The 21,061-nt window shown below is 49.0% G+C and overlaps 1 protein-coding gene across 1 annotated transcript; it reads right to left on the bottom strand.

Moving 5' to 3' along the window:
• Positions 1–1,137: 1,137 nt before the first annotated feature.
• Positions 1,138–20,959, bottom strand: HRK (harakiri, BCL2 interacting protein). Its single transcript, XM_003359104.5, has 2 exons — positions 20,496–20,959; positions 1,138–5,885 (listed from the first exon to the last, which is right to left on the bottom strand). The coding sequence occupies exon 1, from the start codon at positions 20,825–20,827 to the stop codon at positions 20,552–20,554; it is 276 nt and encodes a 91-aa protein (XP_003359152.1). The 5' UTR covers positions 20,828–20,959; the 3' UTR covers positions 1,138–5,885; positions 20,496–20,551.
• Between the last annotated feature and the right edge of the window lie 102 nt (positions 20,960–21,061).

Raw genomic sequence — 21,061 nt, 5'->3', positions numbered from 1 at the left:
TTTGGTCCATGTGACAGCATAAGCTTTAGGTACAGCTGGATTCAGGGGCTGCAGGGAGGATGTTAAAATCATGTCTCTCTGTGCCTCTATTCTGTTTTCTTTTGAGACAGTTTGATGTTAGGGCAGTCAGATCTCATGTGGCGGGAAGAGGGCCCCCAGAAGCTCTATGCTTCTATTCTACCAGCTTCCCAACCCCATCAAAGAGAGCCCCTGCTTCCCCAAAGCTCCAGCAGGTGTCCTGAGGTTGACTCTCATTAGTGTGTCCCCAAACCAGTCACTTTAGTTTTGGGTATTCAGAGTGCTGGACAGGCCTGGGTTGGGTGTTGAACTCTGGACATGGGGACAGAAGTGGGTGGGAGATGGAGTCAACCCTTCCAAGTCACATGGACCAAGAGTGGGGGAGGGGTGAGTCCCCAAGGAAGAAGAGAGTATCTATTTTCTTGAAAAACCACCTGTCCTCAACCTTACCATGCTTTTTTTTTTTTTTTTTTTTTTGTCTTTTTGCTTTTTCTATGGCCGCTCCTGCAGCATATGGAGGTTCCCAGGCTAGGGATCTAATCAGAGCTGTAGTCGCCGGCCTATGCCAGAGCCACAGCAACGTGGGATCCGAGCTGCGTCTTCAACCTACACCACAGCTCACGGCATCTCTGGGTCTTTAACCCACTGAGCAAGGCCAGGAATCAAACCTGCAACCTCAAGGTTCCTAATCAGATTTGTTAACCGCTGTGCCACGACGGGAACTCCCAACCTTACCATTCTTAAGAAGAAACTAGAACTTGGTATCTTAGTACTACTCAGACCAGGTAAACTCAGGTGAAAGTACCCCACCCATAGTGGTCCATTAGCCCATAGTTGGAGACATCCGTCTGCAGGCTCATTTGCTTGTTTACGTGCTGTCATGCATAAACGATGCTTCTGTACACTCACCTTGAACTGCTGGGCAAGTTCCCCTAACCTTGCTCAACCCAAGTGTACTGCTCAAGCCATCCTTCCTCTTGGGGTGCTCCCAAGAACATGACAGACAGGAGGGGGTGTGTGCCTTCTGTCCCTGGAAAGGTTGGTGTGTGCAGCCAGATCCTCCCATAGTCTTTGGGGACAAACCTTCCAAAAGGAAATGAAAACGCAAAGGCCTTTGGCTGGAAGCACACAACGAGTTTTTTTTTTTTTAATAAAGTCATTACAAATATGTACAAAGTGTCTCCAAGGTATGAAATTCCTCTTACAAAAGAGCACAACAAACCACCAAGCGCAGAACCCAGAACGGAATGTCCCCAAACTTATTGCCTCTCCAGCTGAGTCAGAGGCCTCACTGAGGTTCCAAAGAGCCCCACAGCCATCCCTGCCACACACACAGGCTCCTGGGCGCTTATAGTGCAAAGAACCTTTAGGGGAGGAATTGGGGGTTCGAGTGGGGGAGGGAACAGAAAGGAGGTGAGAATGGCTTCCCAGATCCTGGTAAGTAAGTTGAAGAGGCCCTGTTTGTCCCAGCGACCTTATAGAAACGAGGAACACAAAAGGCAAGGAACAATACATAAAATCCCCAGCTAAACCATCCAGCCTGTCCTGGAGTGTCCCCAAATGCCACTTAGTTAGGCTCCCCTGCTCTTTGTTGAGCTCCAGGCCTGTGCTTGCCTTTGAACAGCACTCAGGAAGGAACCCAGTATAGCAGGATGGTCCTTTGGGCTTAGGGGTGGGGAGTCACACATACTGGATCTTGGCTCAGCCACATCACTCTTTGCAGCTTAGGCTAAGTTGTATAACCTCTCTGAGCCTCAGCTTCATCAACTGTAAAACAGGAAGAATAATAAGAACAACAGTAGCACTGTCTTCCAAAGTAGGCGCAAGGAATAGCTAAGGGGGAAACTTAGCACAGTACTTGGGAGTGGTGAGCAAGCATACATGGAAGCTTTCTTTACTGTGTGAAGCAGCAAGAACCAGTCTTTTCATGTTGGGAATGAGTTGAGGTCATCAGCTTTGAATCGCCTTCATGATAGTATGTATAGCTCTCGGTAAATATAAATACTGTAGAGCAATCGGCCAGCAAGGCTTGGGGTGATGACCTGACAAATCTGTCAAAGACCATGAACCAGACCGGAAAGGGATGTTGAACGTAAGTGGGTCTGCCCCTCCGTGATCAATATGTAAGTCTCTTCCCAGAGGACAACCTGGCACATTGTAGGTACTCAATAAATAGGTGTTGAATGAATTAAACTTTAAAAAATAAGCTTTCAGTTTACATTTTAAAATGACACTTTTGACATCAACTCCCTCCCTGCGTCAACTCCCATGAGAAGGCCAGGGTGTCTGGCCTGCCCCCTCGCCCTGCACACCAGCTTCTGACCCTGTGATTGGCCCAGGTGGATGTAAAGGGACCTTCAGAAAAGGAACCGGTATCAGTGTAGAAGAACAAAACCTGTATTCTGGTCACTGCAGCTTTCTGATACCAAGTGGGCACTTAACAGGTCCACAGTGACAAGCCAGTGTCCCGAAAGATACTTGTGCAGTATCAGAGGGGGGCTTCCACAGGTTCCCAGTGAGGGGAAGTGATACTTTGTCACTGTCAGAAACATGGTAATAAAGCTAGGAGTACATGAGATCAGATACATAAATTGTGACACCAAAGTCACAGCTCCATTGTTCTGTGACAGTATCATGTAAACCACCCCATTTCCCCCCCTTGAAATAGAAAAGAATTTAAAAATGAGACCTGGAAGTGGAAAAGAAGTCTCCAGGATCCCTGGGAAAATGGAACAAAATGGGAAGTGGGTTCTAGGGGATGCACCGCTCAGGACCATGGACAGCAGCCAAGGCGGCACATGGGCTCCCCCAAAGAAACCTGCTACTCAGGCTACATTTGTGCCCAAAGGACCATGCAATGGAACCCCAAATTTGAAAAGGAGAAAAGAGATCTTATTTGCTCCTAGGGGAGGGAGAGAAGCTTCCAGGACAGAATGGATTCTATTTGGACTGTTGAAGTCCCAAGGGGTTCCAATCCATGGCTCCCGGAACCCCATCCTCTGTGAGCTCCCAGGAAAGAGGAGGCCCTTCTGTTTGCTCCACACCTCATTATGCAGCAAGCTACCTAAACGATGATCTCAGAGGCCTCCCTCTGCTTTGCACGGACACACACACACACACACCCCACACTGCTGTCTGCTGAAACCCGATATGAGGTCTTTTTTAAAATTTATTTCAAAGCCTCCCTCCCTCTCTTCACAGACGCTCTGCAGTGAAGCTAATCAAAATCAATGACTCCTTGGCAGCCAGAGAAAAGGAGCGGGGGGAGGAGAGGGAGGGATGGTGCCAGCACTTTGCACACTGTGGAAATATTTAAAAAAAAAAAAAAAAAAAACCACCACCCCACTATCTCATGCAATCCAAGTAATGCAATAGGAGAGACGGTGGAGACAATATATACATATATATCATGCTTCAATTTCCTAATACAAATGTCCATCAAGAAGTCAAATCTCATATAAAAACAAGCATTAAAAACAACCCCTTGTCAAAAATCGGGGCAGTTGAGAAATGCACTCAAATTAATGATGTGCAAGAAGAAACCGGGGTTAGATAAATACACAGTTTCTAATAATATAAGAGAATATGTACAAGGGACTTGGCTGTAAAGCTCCATTAGGAGGGTCCTTGGTGCCCAGTTCTCTCAGCAGTGTGGCTTCATTGAAATAAAAATTGCCCCAAAACCCCAGCATCTGGAGTTTGGATCCTCCAGGGTAAATGTCACAAGCTAGTCAGGGTCGAAAAAGGGATTCTCTGACCCTTAGCCTGTGTCTCAGTGGTCAGCATGTCTCCACTGTGGTCTTGAAGGTGCAGCCTTAAAGCAGCAGAGAGCTGTGACCAAGTACAACCATAGCAGTGAAAATCCCCTCCCCAGAAAATGGGGTAAACTGGAAAATCTAGTGTCTGGCTAGGAAAGTAACCAAATAAAAGCAGAGACTGCATTTCATATCATTCGAATTGCCTTCTCTAAGTTCACGGCTTGGTGGGGATATCGCCTGAGGCTCCCTGACGACCCTGTCTACACACCCAGCCCGTCAACAGAACTGTGAGGAGGGCTCCAGCCATGAAGGGAAACAAATTCTCTATAAACAAGCTTTCCTTTTCACTTTGCTGAGTTCCAGGCTCTTGGGGAGGGGAGGAGAGAAGGAGCTGCCCTCACCTGCCATAGTTCTAGGTTGTATTTTTCTTGAAAGGGCTATTTAGGAGAACGTGGATTTAAAAAAAGAAAGAAAAGACAGCTCCAGGCTTGCAGCAGCACTGAAAGCTCCTGCATTCTAAAGGACCTGGTAATTTTCAGCAAAGCCCTTGAGGAAGAATTGCCATTTCCGCCCCATGGCAACCTTAAAATGGCTGTTCCCTCTGCTGGCTTCTTAGAACTGGAAGGGTGTCCACTAACTAGCCCAGCAGACCCCCTGTCCAGAGTACTGGATGGTGACCTGCAAATCCAGCTTCATAGAATAACTGAACCTGCAGCCTGGTGCCTCACCATCTCAGCTTTGCACACAGCAGTGTGTATGCCCTACACAGAGGAATAATACCTGTTGTTGGATTTTTTTTTTTTAATGAAAGCAAAAAATAATCATCTCTCCCTGAAGAGTCTTTGCAGCCAAGTCTCAGTCCAGCACACATCTTTTTTTAGCCCTTCTAGAAACTTCTGAAAATAGTAGCTTATCCTGAAAAAAAAAAACAAAAACAAAAAACACATCAGACTCTCCGTCAGTCAGTGAGATGCTGGTGCATTTCATTTAGATGACCCACTCCCTCCCCCAACATCCCTTGCTTATAAATCACCCTTGACCAGAACATAGCCATTTCTTGGCTCTTTAATCCATAAAGCCTACGCCCTAAAATCCCCTGAGGGAGTGGGGGAGGCTGTGGACTGAACTCCCAGGATACTCTGGCAGAGGTGGAGGAGACAGCAAACAAGTCACATGTGAGGTGGTCAACTTTCCACCTTGTAACCAGCAAGCCCCTCGGTGCCACCCACCCCCTTCCTCCCTCCCAGACCCCAAGGTTTGCTCCAAAACACCTCTGGATATTCATCCCCACATAGAGAAAGAGAAAAGACTCTCAAGTGGCACTTTTGTGACTGATCCCTTTAGAAAAAGAATCTAAAACAGCAAAATAGAAATCTCTCTTGTCCCCTCGGCCTTGCAAGTCTGGCAACAGAATACCATGGCAGCACCAGCAAGAACACACTTAGCACCAACAAAATTTAAGTGAAGCACCGGAGACACCAGATTGGTAGGAAAAAAAAATCCCATTTGTCTTGATGTTACAGTAGGACTAGCCATCTATCTAGGAAGGTAGAGACACAGAGAGGCTAGGACTTGTCACGACTTAGAAATGGAGATACCCCAGACTGCCCGTACAAACTGGCCCTGAGTTCTCCTCACTTTCTTTCCTATTTAGCCTTTTGCAGTTACACTGCTTTCTCCACCAGCATCCCTCCCAGGCAGTTGGTTGCCTCTGAGGCTAATTCCCACCAGTCTCTTCAAATTTTCTAAATACACAGTAGGCATCTCTCTTCCAGTGCCCCAGACATGAAAGAGCGTCAAAGTTCACATCGGAAGGTGCAGAAAAGGGAGGGGACCACGTCCTCAACAAGGCATGCACTGAATAGTAATATTCATATTTTCTTTTTTATATATATAGAGAGCTGTGTAAATAGCGTTGGGATGTCTGTTTCTGCAGCTGGATATCCAAAGGGCTTCCCCAGTCCCATTCCGAGTTGCTACTATTGCTCCAGGCGCTGTCTTTATTCTCCACTTCCTTCTTGAAGTGCCAACTGCGGCCTTTCAAGCTCTGGGCTCCCTCTCAGGAAAACGGGAACCAGCTTTCTCCAAGGACACAGGGTTTTCACCAACCTGAAGAAAAAAAGATTTGCATTTCAGTCGGTAGGCACGTGTGCAGACAGCCACTGGGGATGACGTCAGTGCCTTGGGCTCCGCTGCACAGCCAGCCCCACGTGTTGGGAGGTGGCGGGGGATGGGAGAGAGCTGCTAGACACCAAAGCTCTGATTTGGGAGGAAAGGTTCCCCCAAAGCTAGTTCTGGTGCTGACCCTCCCCCACCCCAAGCTCTGTCCATAGAACAATTTCCCCAAACACATTTACACATGCGCATGCACACATACACACCCCCACACACACCCCTCTGTTTTCAGACCTAGATGTTTACATAGGCATCTTCTGTGATTAAAAAGGAGAGCCACATGGAGTTTCCTCGTGTTTCAGTGGGTTAAGGATCTGGCATTGTCACTGCAGCAGCTCGGGTCACTGCTGTGGCACTGGTTTGATCCCTGGCCCAGGGACTTCCACATGCTGCAGATACAACCAAAAAAGAAAAAAAGAAGAGAGAGAGCCATGCTACTTTTTTGCTCCTCAAATCAGAAGCGGGACCTTCATCTATTCATTTCAAAGATCCATGGTAAAGGCAGACTTGTAGGACAGTCTGTGCTGTCATTCATGCATCCATCCATTCACTGCCAATCGTGCCAAGCACCAACCTAGGTGTTACCGGTCCAGTGACACAGTTCTTACCCTTAAGGGGCTCAAAGGCCAACGGAGGGAGATGGGCAAAGTTGATAATAGCAGTGTCATGGGGACAGCCTGCAATCTGGGTAAACATGGGCTGTGGGAGCCCAGAGGAGAAGCAGCTCATGAGGGGGCAGGGGAGTCAGAGAAAGTTCCTCAGAGAAAGAGGCATACCCCTTCTGAGTACTGATGCCATCGAATTAGCCAGGATAAGCTGGCATTCCAGGCAGGGCAGAAAAAAACAGCACCTACCCAAGATAATGGAAAATACATGTCACCCAAAAATCTGTACACACATGTTCAGAGCAGCATTATCTATAATGGCCCCGAAGTAGAGACAACCCTCCTGCCCATCACCTGATAATGCATCAATAAAATAGGGTCTTTCCATACAATGGAATATTATTTGGCCATAAAAAGGAATGAGCATGGATCTATGTCACAACACGGATGAACCTTGAGGACATGATGCTAAACAAAAGAATCCAGACACAAAAGGACGAATATTGTATGATTCCATTCATAGGAAAAGTCTAGAATAAGCAAATCTATAGAAACAGAAAGCAGATTCATGTTTGCCCAGGACTGAAGAGGAATGCGAGCAACTGGAGAGTAACTGCTAACGGGTACAGGGTTTCTGCTGGGGAAATGAAGGTGCTCTAAGATGGATCATGGGGATGGTTGCACGGCTCTGGAAATATAATAAAAACCATTGGCTTGTTAAAAGGGATAGATTTTATAATATGTGAATTATATCAGGAGGAGGAGGAGGGGTTGGGAGGGGGAGAAGGAATAGGGGAAGGGGATGAAAAGGTGGGGGAGGAAGGGAGAAGAAACAGATCACAGAGGAATGACAAACCATGACTAGGTCAGGTAGCTTGATGAGGCTCAAGCTAAGACTGGGAGGTGGGGCCGGGGGAGAGATGAGTTTAGAGAATTAGTAGAGGAAGATAAAGCCAACTCACATGGTACTCCAAAGCAGGCGGTGTGAGCATGCCCTGAGTGGCACAAACCAAGTAGTGCAGGAGAGAGATCACTTTAGGACCTTCAGGTGGGCCAAGTTCAGGACATTGACCTGTAGGAACTATTCCAATGGACTCCCTTGACCTCTGGCCTCCTGCTGGGTCTGGCTCAAAGAAGGCAGTAATGGGACGGACAGAGAGGACCACAGATGGGCCACAGTGCCTGCCAGGAAGCCCTCTGGTGCAGCTCCAGACCCCTCTCCAGGCTCCAGGGGTCCTATTCCCTCATCTTACCTTCAGGCCAGGGGGCTGCCAGCCCAGGGTACTGCAGGACTCTGATTTCCTAAACCCTACCCACACTTTGCCATCAAACCTTTACTAAATGCTCCTCTGATGACTCAGTGTGAGAGTGCTCTCTGCCTCTTCCTTGTACATGCACCAATATATACAACTGCCTGAAAGAGGGGAGTCATAATCACATGGGCCCCACAATCTCCATTAGCTGATAGTCACAAGGATCTGAATCGGCAACTTGGAACTTTTTTTTTTTTTTTTTTTTTTGCTTTTTTAGGGCTGCACTTACGGCATATGGAAGTTCCCAGGCTAGGGGTCAAATCAGAGCTACAACCACCGGCCTACACCACAGCCACAGCAATGCAGGATCCCTGACCCACTGAGTGAGGCCAGGGATCAAACCTACATCCTCATGTAGACTAGTCGGATTCTGCTGTGCACATAGGAACTCCCCGAATCTTTTTGTTTTTGACCTCCTCAGGGAGAGGGACCACCCCTGCAGCCTGATATAACCCCCTCTGCCTGCCCCTGTTCCCCCATCCCATCAGAGCACAATACAGGAGACATTCTGCTTTACTGTGTAGCTACCCATATGGTTTCATGGAATACTGAACCAGAGTCATCCATCAACTCAACTGAGAAGCACATTCATGGAAACCAGCTTCTTTAACCCCTAAAAAATCTCACTTTGTTGATATCTAGTCATACTGACCCATAGAATGAAAGTCAGTGGAACCCTGCAGCTTTAGCCTATGGTGATTATGCTGCTTTCAACACAGGTACAAAAAGGAAGGATGGAGGGAGAAAAAGGAAGGACATTTTTAAGCACCTACTGTGTGCTACTGAGTGTGTTGACTTTGTGCTAAGCATTGTTCTCTGCATGCCTGCCCTCACCTTGCCTACAGTCTTCCTGGGAAGACATGCCAGAAGCCAGAACGGTAAAAGACCATTGTCTGCAGGTGTGATTACAGCCCAGCAGTCAGGATGCAGTTACATTCACCAGGAAAGCTTCAGAGACCAGCAGGATTTGAAGAGGGCCTTGAGGAGACACATACACATTGTTTTCCATATTTGGAAGAAGGAAGGATTGTTGAGGTGGAGAAAGGGCTGAGCAAGGCACAAGGGCAGTGACAAGTACAGCTCAAACAAGGGGCCCTGACAGCAGGGAACTGCATCTGAAAGTTGTGATGACTGAGGTTGTGTCCATACCTGAGTTGAATGGAGATGATAAAGGGAAAATAACAATGGCAGCAGGCGAGAAACTGTATTATTTTCTTGCAAAACGTGGACCAGCAACTGATTTCACTTTCCCTCCCTGTACATCATTGAGCCGATTACAAGTCTTTCTAAGAGCTTTCCAGGGCTGCTAAACGGACAAGTTCCTGCACCCATTCAGGTACTGGTTACAGGTTGATGTCCACAGTGAAGGATGAACATTAGAAGCACACCTCTGCATGGTAACAAAAGCCAATGGACCCGTGTCATGTGTGGTCCACAATCAGAGGGTGGGCCTGGCCATACACTTTTGCGGGATTTTACATTGGGCAACATGGACTAGCCCACAGAAGCAGTCACATGAGGGTGTTCGAGGATGTTCCCACCAGCTTTATTTGTAATAAATTTGGCATGTGTTACAGACTTGGAATTTGGAAACAATCCATGTGTTTCTTGAGAGGAGACTGGGTTAGCAAATTAAGCTCCATTCATATTAGCAAGAAGTAAATCTAAATGTGAGATAGAAAGATGGCTTGATTCTTAATTGAAAAGTGCAAACAGGACAGATCCTTTTTCCTTTAATGAATGTGTGTGTGTGTGTGTGTGTGTGTGTGTGTGTGTACACAGACAGCTGTATCTATATATCCATATACAAAGGTAGAGCAGAGAAGCAAGACAGTGTAATGGTTTAGGGCCCAGACTCTGGGGAGTTCTCATTGTGGCTCAGTAGGTTAAGAACCCAACACTGTTTCTCTGAGGATGCGGGTTTGACCCCTGTTCTCACGCAGTGGATTAAGGATCTGGCATTGCCGCAAGCCTCGGCATAAGTCGAAGATGCGGCTCGGATCCTATGTTGCTGTGACAGTGGCATAGGCCTGCAGCTGTAGCTCTGATTCAACCCCTATCCCTGGAACTTCCATATGCTGCAGGTGTGGCCATAAAAAGAAAAGAGCCCAGACTCTGAAACTAGACACCTGAGTTGTCATCCTGATTCGGACACTTAAAAGCTGTGTGACCTTGGGCCAGTAATTAACCTCTCTGGGCCTCAGTTTCCTTATATGGAAAGGCAGATGGGTCATAGCGAATCTCATTGTGTTGATGTAAGGACGAACATACATGAGACTCTTAGAAGCCCAGCATATACTATAGTCTGCACTTACTGTTATTATGATTGTTACTGTTATATACTCCAGACTGAAAGTTCCCAGCAGAGTGGCTTTGGGGACAGAGTAAAGAGCACTTACAGTGCTTTACTTTATATACTTTACTTCTATATCTTTCCCTTTTTTTTTTCCTGTTTTTTACAAGGAGCAATGAGTCATTATACACTTTAAAACTAGTTTAAAAACATAAAGTCACCTCCCCCTATGAGCCCCTTGTCCTGGCTCTGGGAGGATTTTCCTCAAACTTGGCTCATAAAGAACTTTCTCAAATGCTGACTCACAACCAAAGCTCATGACTGAAGAGACTGATGAAATGCCTTTAAAAAAATGTCTCTGTTTCCATTTGTACCCACAGAGTGGAGACACAGAGGGACAGAGGGGGATAACGGGAAACCCAGAGACCCCACCTGCTTGGGTGCGACGCATCCCCGTTTGGGGCGCCGCAGGTGGAGAGCCATGAGCCATAAACCCCACTGCAGCGTTAGAGTGGGAGACTCACTCCATTTTCCCTACATCTGAGAAGAGTTAGACTCTTGGGTTCCCTATTCCAAGGTACCAAATTTTAATTTTAAAAATAACTTTTTTGATCTTGCTGTTTGCATGTATAAAGTCAGAAGTTCAAATAGGAGAGAAGGATATAGAAATAAAAGGAAAGCCCCCTTCAGTCCACTCCCCAGCTTCCCAGAACACTTTACAGACATCATGTCTCTCCCCTTGATCCATCATTTCATCCCTAGGGCCCAGCAACATGCTTTGCACATAGGAGGTGCTCAGTTCAACCTGCTGAGTGACAATGGATAAGTGTGCAGAACACATGAATAATGGTGGTAACCTCCCTACTCTTCCATCTCTGGTTTCAGGGGGTTGATTTTGACCATGGAATTCAGATTATACCAGTGGTTGGTCCTAGTGTCTGAGATGCATGGCTATGAAGCTTTCCATGCAGAATCCTCCCAGAGAGAAGGTGCTCTGGTTCATGCTATCATTTAAATCTCCATCCGTGGAACTCATGCTGGACAGTTAGGGTGCTGGACTCTGAGGAGACAATGGGTGAGGGGACTAAAAAAAACAGAGGCTAGGCTACCCAAGCAATGGAACATCATGCAACCATTAAAAAGAATGATAAAAACCTCTGTTGATGTGGAAACATCTCAGCAACCAGGGGCAGGGGTCATTGGAGAGTTTGTGTCCCACCTAAAGGGGTTTGTGACACTAACATGAGACTATAGACTCAGTGGTATCAGATCTTTCCATTTTTTCAAGAAAGACTAGAAATATGGGCTTCTATGTGAAAGTGCCTGATTTTTAAGTGTGTGTGTGCTGGGGGCAGGAGCATGTGAGTCAAATCTCAATAGCAGGCCAATTTCAACAGATTTCAATCTCTGTTTAAATACTAAGACAGTCTTTTTTTTTTTTTTTTTTTTTGTCTTTTTTGTCTTTTTTGTCTTTTTTGCTATTTCTTTGGGCCGCTCCTACGGCATATGGAGGTTCCCAGGCTAGGGGTCCAATCGGAGCTGTAGTCACCGGCCTACACCAGAGCCACAGCAACACGGGATCCGAGCCGCGTCTGCAACCTACACCACAGCTCACGGCAACGCCGGATCGTTAACCCACTGAGCAAGGGCAGGGATCGAACCCGCGACATCATGGTTCCTAGTCAGATTCGTTAACCACTGCGCCACGATGGGAACTCCTAAATACTAAGACATTCTTAAACAGAGACATCTGGCATGTAAGCCAACCTCATCTTAACCTTCAGTAGCCATCTCTGTACCTCAGTTTCCCTGTCTATAAAGGAGGGAGTTGGGTTAGTTGGTTTCTAAAGTCCTTTCTAGCTCTGGCTATGTTTCTAGAACAGTGACCTCTTTGAGTCATAGATCTTTTTAGACTTGGATCAAAGCTATGATTTCTATCCGAAGTGGGGGCCGGGGGGGCAGGGAACAGAGGAGTATGAAGCGAGCCAATTTTATTTATTTATTTATTTATTTATTTATTTATTTTGCTTTTTAGGGCAGTACTCGTGGCATACGGAAATTTCAGGCTAGGGATCGAATCAGAGCTGCAGCTGCTGGCCTTGCCACAGCCACAGCAACGTGGGATCCAAGCTGCATCTGCGACCTACACCACAGCTCACAGCAAAGCCAGATCCTTAACCCACTGAGCAAGGCCAGGGATTGAACCCACAACCTCATAGATACTAGTTGGATTCATTTCCACTGTGCCACAATGGGAACTTCCTCAAACACACTGTCAGCCAATTTTATGTCTCATTTCTGTAGATGTCCCAAATGCCCTGAGCCTCTCCCAAATTCATTCATTCATTGACTCATTCACTGATCCATTCATTCCATCCAGCAGCTACTGAATGCCCATTCTGTGCTGGTCACCATGCCAGGCACTGGGATGGGCAGAACAGCCAGGATTGGGGCCCTCCTGGGGCCTGGTGGCTAGCATCCCCCAGGTTGGGGAGTCCTGCCCTAGAGGTTCTCCCAGCCCTGATGCAATGGCTTAAGAAGGCTGTTGGTGATCCACAGGGTCAGGGTGGGGGGCAGGATTAGCAACTGCTTTGTGCAAAAAGCTCAGAAAAAAACCTAAGAGTTCTCACCATACTCTGAATATGGGCCCACGGAGTGACATTTACACCAAATAAGAACACGTATCTCACACTATCATTTACCATTTTCTACCAATTTCTGAACATTGGTTACATGCCTTATACTGTTTAGAAGGTAGAGGGACATGCCTAAGGTCACACAACTGGGAAATGGCAGGTGAGGACCTGATCTGAAAGTCAGCCTGACTCCAGAATTCCTATCACTTTCCACCGAGATGCTCTACCTCAGCATAAAATCTGGGTAAATTAGATAAACAATTACCAACAGTTAAGTTTTCTGAATCAAGAATGAGGCCTCAGAGTTCCCGCTGTGGCACAGCAGAAACCAACCTGACTAGTATCCATGAGGATGTCAGTTCGCACCTGCAGCATATGGAGGTTCCCAGGCTAGGAGTCGAATCGGAGCTGTAGCTGCTGGCCTATGCCACAGCCACAGCAACTTGGGATCTGAGCCACATCTGTGACCTACACCACAGCTCACGGCAATGCCGGATCCTTAACCCACTGAGCAAGGCCAGGGATTGAACCTGCATCCTCATGGTTGCTAGCCAGATTCGTTTCAGCCGAGCCACGATGGGAACTTCTATGATGTATTTTCTTAAGAGAGTTACACCCAAGGATGTTCTGCATCCTATTGGAGACAATCTAAGTGTCCAACAAGAGCAGACTGAGAAGGTAAATGATGTAACAGCCAAACAGTGAAAATACCAAGCAAATTCTAAGAAGTGTGTCGTAGAAAACACTATAAAGCATATAGAAATGTCCACGATATAAAGACAAAGTCACACTACAGAGAATGCAATTAGAGGGATTCCACTTGGTAAAATACTTCAGTGCATTTCTTTTAATGGAAAGAAACCTATCAGAATGTTAACAATGGGTAGCAAGATTTAAGAAATCAACTAAAATTTTCCTTTATTCAGTATTTTCCAAATATTTGATAATGAACCTGTAATAATTTCATAATCCAAAAAAGGCTATTTTTGGAGTTCCCGTCATGGTGTAGTGGAAACAAATCCGACTAGGAACCATGAGGTTGTGGGTTTGATCCCTGGCCTTGCTCAGTAGGTTAAGGATTCAGCGTTGCTGTGAACTGTGGTGTAGGTTGCAGACGCGGCTCAGATCTGGCGTTGCTGTGGCTGTGGTATAGGCCGGCAGCTGTAGCTCCGATTAGACCCCTAGCCTGGGAACCTCCATATGCTGAGAGTATGGCCCTAAAAGGGGGGAGGGGAAAGGCTATTTTTTTTTTTTAAAGAATATTACATAGAGCTTCCCAGAGTAATTTAATTCCATCTTGCCCAAACTGTGGCCTATGGCACAAAGGTTCACTCTGTGGGGCAGCCAATTTTCTCTCCATAGGGAGGGTCAAGGAGCTTTCTCTTTTCCTGGGAACCTAGCAGTTCTAAAAGGACGCATCTCACTGACATGGGCTAAAAGAGAGATCCCCCACCCATTAGCAGGGGCACCAATTAGGGCAGGAAGGAAGGAGAGGAGACAATACGGAATACAATAGTGAAATTTCTTTGGTGGTGGAAATCCAGGGAGTATGCACAGCCTTCTGAGGGTGCTGAGAGTTGAGCATCAGTGAGCTGATACAGGGACCAGAATCTCTCAGACCCTAGCAGGAGGTGGGGTGGGGACCAGAGGTCACTGTCCCTGGGGCTTAGGAGCATCTGAAGCCAGGAGCTGGGACTTATCTCTGCATTCCTGCATCCTGGTACCTACCTCTGAGCTGGTGCTCAATTCATGTTTGCAAATGAGTGAGGATGGAATGTGGACCCCTTTGTTACATCACATCTCATTCCCCTCTTGTATATAGCACCTCTTGGTGTGCTGTCAGCAGTTGTGAATCCCTTTATAACAAAACTCAACCTCCCTACTATGGCCTGATCCAGCCCCTGCCTGCCTCTCTGGCTTCCTCTCCCTCAAGTTTATGTGGCATTAGCTACTAATCTTTTTTCTCTTCCTCAAACGCACTGTGGATGTGCTATTATTCTCTCTTCCCAACATACCTTTCTTCCAAGTATGGCTGGCTTCTTCTTCTCAATCAGGTCATTAGTCCCTTGGTTCCTCCTCAGAGTGGCCACTGCCAGCCACTGCAGGGAAGGACTGCCCCAGGCTCTCTCTCCAAGACAGGCATATCTCGGAGATAGGGCATTTTTTACAAATGGAAGGATTGCAGTCAACCTGCATCGAGCAAATCCATTGATGCCATTTTCCCAACAGCATTTGCTCACTTCCTGTCTCTGTGTCCCATGTGGGTAATTACGGCAATATTTCAAACTTTTTCATTATTATTATATTTATTATGGTGATCTGTCATCAGTGATTTTTAATGTGATTATTGCAAAAAAACACAACTTATGGAAGGCTCAAATGATTGTTAAAATTTTTTAGTAATCAGGTGTTTTTTAACTGAGGTGTGTACATTGTTTTTAAAGACATAATGCTATTGCACACTTAATAGACTACAGTATTGTGAAACTTAACTTTTATACACACTGGGAAACCAAAACCTTCATGACTCGCTTTACTGCAGTGGTCTGGAACCGAACCCTCAATATCTCTGAGATCTGCCTGTACCTTACCTCCATCTGTAACCTTCAGAGCCCCTGGCATTTTCCAAAATAATCTCTGTGTTAGACTGCATAATCCAAAGATGGCCACAACAATAGCTCTTCTCCCACTTGCTATTCTAGAACCTTGCCACTCCCCCATGGGTGGGGTCTAATTCCACTCCACTTAAATCTGGGCCATCTTGTGGCTTGCTTTTAACCAAAGTGATTCTGAAGCTGGGTCAAAAAAGGTGAAGCAGCTTCCACTTGTCCCCCTGAGAAGTTTGCCTTTGGAGCTCTAAGACTCTTGGTCAGAATCCATCCATGAACGTGCCATGCTGTGGGGAAGCTCAGACCAAAAGAGAAGGCTAAGGGTAAATGTTCTGATTGGCAGTCTCAGCTGGCACCCAGCATCAACAGCCAGACCTGTAAATGAAGATGAATTCCAGCCCCCAGCCAGCCTGGAACAGAACAGGTCACCCCATGAATGCCTTACCTGCACTTCTAACCCACATAATGTATGAAATAGTCAAATCGTTGTTTCAAGCCATTAAGTTTTGGAGTAATTGGTACACAGCAATAATAACCAGAACAATATTGTTTTATCATCTGTCCCTTCCCACTAAAATGTAGGCTCCATGAGAACAGGGGCTTCTTTGTCTTGGTCCTTCCTATGTCCACAGTGCCCTGCATACAGTAGGCATTCAATACTTAATAGGTGAATAAGTGGAAGGAGCTGAATTTGGGAAAAGTAATACTCATCTTGCACAGTCTGATTAATTCACGTATTCATCAGAGTTATTTGGTATCTATTATGTGACAGGCAAGTTGCCATAGGCTAGGGACACTGTGGGGCAGCTCATTGTTCCTGTGAAATCCAATCACACATCCTGATGACCAGAAAGGAAAGAGAAGCCCTCACTCACTCCTCCCTACCCCCAATGTAGGTCTGAAAAGCCAACTTTTCAAAACCAGAGGTGTGGCTGCCAAATCCGCCCAGCCCACATCTGGGGGTGTGTTTAATTATCCCTGGGTGTGACTGCTTTTATATCCGCAGACCAGTCACTTGTGCCCTGGCCTCTCAGCAGGCAAGCGGGTGACTCCAGACAGGGACCATGTGGCAGGAAGGCTGCCACAGTCCTGCACATCTGGCCTCTTCCCGGGGGGGTTCCTCCCTAACAGCTGTCTCCTTCCCTTCTGCTCACTCCTTTCCTTCCTTGCCCAGGCTTTCGAGCTCTAAAAGTAATCCTGGCCAGGGTGCAGCAGTCTGGGAGGGAGGCCGGAGGGATGTGCCTCCAGGTTTAACCACTTAATCCCCAAAGTACCTGCCAAGAACCAGTTAGCATGTCTGGCGGGCAGGCCAGGCCGTCATTAATTCATTAAAGCTGGCTCCTGCTGGCCCATTATCTTCCTTGCTGCTGACCACACTGCCTCTTGGGCATTCAGGGTCCCCCTCTCTCCCCTTCTCCTTAGTCCTAAGGCAAGGTTCTGCCCACCCCAGCCCCCTCTCCCAGCCAGATCCCTGGGCCTCCTTCTCTTTCCCTCCCTGTCCCCTCCCAAGGCACAGTTCTCCCTTCCACCCACGCCTCTGCCAGCCAGCACTCACCATAAAGCATCTTTTGTTCCCGCTCCTGTATCTTTGAGCGGTGACTGGTTAAATCACACCTATTCTCCTCTGGGCCTCCCCAGCCTCCAAGGAGCTTCTCTCAGAAAGGGAATCTCCTAGTGCAGGAACTGGAGGCTCACCACTCCCTCTACTTGCTGCCCCATATCTTCTCCTCCCCTGCACCCCTCAAGTCATCTGAGGCTGCATGCTGCAGGCCTTCAAAGACAGAAACTCCAATTCCAGTTCTGACTTTGCCACTGATCCTTTGGGAAGACTCAAGTGGACTCTCTTCCCCACTTCCCCCTTTGGAACAATAAGAATGGCATTAACCATTTCATAACATCCTCTGATGATTGAACTATTTGCCAAGAACTACACGGAGCATTTGAAACAGACATTCTCCTGTCAACCTCCTAAACAACCCTGATAGAGATGCAGCTCCAGCTTACAAAAAAAGGCTCAGAGAGGTTATGGTTCTTACGCAAGGTGACACTGCCAAAAAGTCTCTGGCCTGAGACTTAAACCCAATTCTGTCTGATCCCTAAGCCCATGCTTTTAACCACTCTATTATTCTGGCCCATGTGGCCCTGATTCCCCAAAACAGCAAGTAGGAATGGTGGAATCACCAGCAATAACAACGGCAAAATGTTGTCCACTTTGGGAAAGGAAGATATTAAACACATCATCTAGTCAGAGCAGCTCACATTCACATCCATTATGCGCCAGGCACTGTTATAGAGCTTTCTGCACGATTACATTTTACCTTCTTGACAACACTTATGTTGTATTTAAGTACTGTTACTGTCCCCACTTTATATATGGGAAAACTGGGGGCAGGGGGGATTTTTGATTGGTGAGTTTTTTAATGATGACTTCTGAGAAAAGTATTAAAGTATTGCTGGCTCACAGAAGAGGCTCAAACGAGTTTGTGGAAACTGCTGCAGTGCACCTCATAACTAAGCTTGAAAGGTCTGCCCTAGATGGCTGACTCAGGGCTCCCTGAAACCCCTAGGGTACCCTGTGGGTATTTCTCCTCTGTGGTAGGAAACGTGGAGAGGACCTCATACACCCCAATAAACTTTCTCCAGAGAATTTCCTTTCACTTCTTCCTGACAGGATCCTGGGAAAGATGGGTTTCCCCCAATTAAGCCAAAGGCTCAATAAAAAGCCGAGCTGTAGGCATCAGGGAGAGCACCAAGTCCTTGGGATAGAGGCTGAGCCTGGGGGCCCAACGTGGTGAACCCCAGATGGCAGCCATATAAGATCTACCATTCTACCTGTGACCCCAAGAAGTGAGGAGCAGCACTGTAGGAAAGCTGCACCAAGCATCCCGGGGTCAGGACCTCCGAAGCGGGAGGACCCTAAAGGGTGTAGCAGCTGGGAACGTCCAGACAGGACACAGCAGGCGGGAAGAGTGCCCAGGTGTGCGTTGAGAAGATGGCCCGAAGTCGGGACGCAGCACGAGACTCGGGGGCTGAAGCGGAGTGAGGAGGGGGCAATAAACTCGGCAGCCGCAATTATCTGCTGACGCCGCACCAGCGAAACTCCTCCCGGTGGGCCTCGCTAGCCGCGTAGGTCCTCCCCGCGCCCGAGCGCAGACGGACGCGCTCCGTCCTTCCCGCGCGCCCCCGCGGAGGTCTCGGGCCACCTCCCATCTCCCCGGCGGCGGCCTCCTCCTGAGGACCCTGGAGCGCCCCTAGCCCCAACGCGCACACTTGGGCTGTGGCTGGGCACTCTCCAGTCCATGGGTAGGACGCCCAGCCTCCCGCACCGTCTGGTCCTGAGAAGGGAGCGCTTCCCCCACCTAGCCTGGGCCCCAAGACTGGAGGAAATGGTGTCCTAGCCCTTCTCCCCGTTTGTACTGGATTCCTCACGCTTCCCATTTTTCTAATCCCCGTTCCCACTATCTTGTCTTGCAAGAAGCCTCTTTCTCCAGCTCCCGCCACTTTCTTTCCTCGTCTAACCACCCGTTCTTTCTATCCCTCCTCTCCCACCTTCTTTCCGCTTTTCCCTAAATTACACACTTTGGGCGTCGCGTCTTGCTTGACTACCTCTTTCGGCCCTCCCTCCCCCGCTCCGTCCCATCCAAAATGTTTCTGTCCCTAGGATCCGGGGCAGACCTAACTTGGTCCACTGAGGCGGAGGGCAGCCCCGGGCCTCTCTTCAGGGAGGAGGAGAAGCGCATGGGATCTCTGGGAGCCGGGCAAAGAGCGCCCTGAAGCGCACACCTCTCTCAGGCAGCGCCAGGGCTGCGCCGGCCCACGCGACATCTGTCGCCCGCGCTCCCGGCTCACACCCCGCGCACCCCCGCAGCTTCCCGGGCGCTGCCACCCCCCACGCTCCGGCTGCCGCCTCTCCCTGCGGGCGCCGCGCCAGCTTCCTATGGTGTTGGCTCACGGTGGGACTCGGCCGAGACCCGAGCGCTTGGCATCTGTGAGCCATGGCATCCCGGGGCTGGGTTTCTCACCTTCGACCTTCAGCTTCCGGCCCTGGACCCACCTTTGGTGGGCTCAGCCCTGTTCTCTCCACCCCCATTCTCTTCAGCTCTTTGAGAATCTGAAGACAATGCTTACACGTTTGCCCCCTTTAAGCGCCCTAGCACAGTGTCAGGCGCACAGCTGGTGCTCAGTAATTCCCCAAGGCCTAGGGGCCTAGTATACAGTAGGTGCTTAGTACTTTTTTCCCACTGGTACCAAACGGCTAGGCGCGCAATACTCACTCCCCACCCCCACAACCTATCCTACTGCAGGCTCTTAACAGGGCCTCGAACCCAAAGTGAGCACAGTTAATGCTCTTTCTTAAAGGCTTCCCCCTGGAGTTTCCCGAAAAGTCTGAGATCCCACATCACTTAGGGGGCATCTCCTTCATCTCAGCTCCCTCTATCCCGCGAAGAGGAGGGCAAGCTCCTTAAAAGGGACACCTCGCTGGAGAAGGAGTGAAGTTGGCAGAGCGGAGGAAAACTGCAAAGTTTTAGGGAGAAAGACGGAGGGGGAGGAAGTCACGAGATGCGCTTGGGGCGCGGGAGGACGAGCAACAGAAACTGGAGAAGTGATACTTAGGGAGAAGGAGGTTTGGGGCGGAGGTGATGGAGAGGGTGGCGAGTTAGGAACGGCAGGCGGCTTGGAAGAGGACCGAGGACTCGTCTTGAAACCGCGATAGTTTATAATGCGTTGGCGTGGCCTGTAACTCTGTTCTCATAGCAAGCACACTTTTAATTTGCATTGTGTGTTTGTTTGAAGGGGTGATGAGGCTTACGGAGGCTGAAGTCCTTCCAAAGCCACTCGGATGGAGGGAGTGGCAAGATGCTCTTAAGGAGTCGGAGAGAAGGGGCAGCAGCGGTGGACTCGGTAGGTACTTGGAAGGAGAGATGGGATCTCCCAAGGAGAGGGACAGAGATCCTTGCGAAAGAATGGAGCAGAGGAAGAGGAGATGGGAAGGGAAGAGAGCTAAACTTGCGGTTCTCCAGCTCCCAACCCAGCCCCAGGTCTCCAATCCCCCAGCTGCCGCGCCCTGGCGGTCGCTTGCTCACGTACCTGTTGCTCGCTCCGGCTGGGTCTCGGCTCCGGCCCCACCATGAAGCCCCGCGTTCCTACAAGTTCCGCCTGCCGAGCAGCCAGGCTGCCAGCGCCGCCACCTGCGCGGCCGCGCACAGCCAGGGCCAGTAGGTGGGGAGCGCGCCGGGCGCCGGCGCCCTCCGGCTCCGCGCGCTGCGCCGCCACATGGTGCGCTGGTGCAGCTCGTCGCCGAGCGCCTTGAGCCGGGCGGCAGTGAGCTGCGCGGCGGAGGAGCGCAGACCCAGGCGGCTCGCGCTGCAAGCGCACACGGCTGGGGGGCCGCGGCCGCGGTGCAGGGGGCACGGACACATGACCGCTCGCCTCGGTCCCTCCCCGCGTCGGGCCGCCCCTCGCCTCCTCTCGCTTCGGCCTCTGCGCCTGCCTCCGCCGCGCTCCAGCCGCCGGGGGCCTACCCTGGACACCAAGTTTCTCCTTGTGTTGTGCGTTTGTTGTGCTGACGGCGCTATTATTAATTAAAGTGTCACATGGTGGAGGGGGGCGGGGAGGGCGCGGGGAGGGGGGTTACATCATCCGGCCCCCCCGGG

The sequence above is a fragment of the Sus scrofa genome, chromosome 14 (genome assembly GCF_054392235.1).
Source record: "Sus scrofa isolate SSC_HxYL_T2T_F1_AM1 chromosome 14, Sscrofa_HxYL_maternal_Yorkshire_Landrace_v2.0, whole genome shotgun sequence".
NCBI classification, from domain to species: Eukaryota; Metazoa; Chordata; class Mammalia; order Artiodactyla; family Suidae; genus Sus; species Sus scrofa.
Note: the sequence above shows the minus strand (reverse complement) of the source record. Positions and strands in the feature narration are given on the sequence as shown.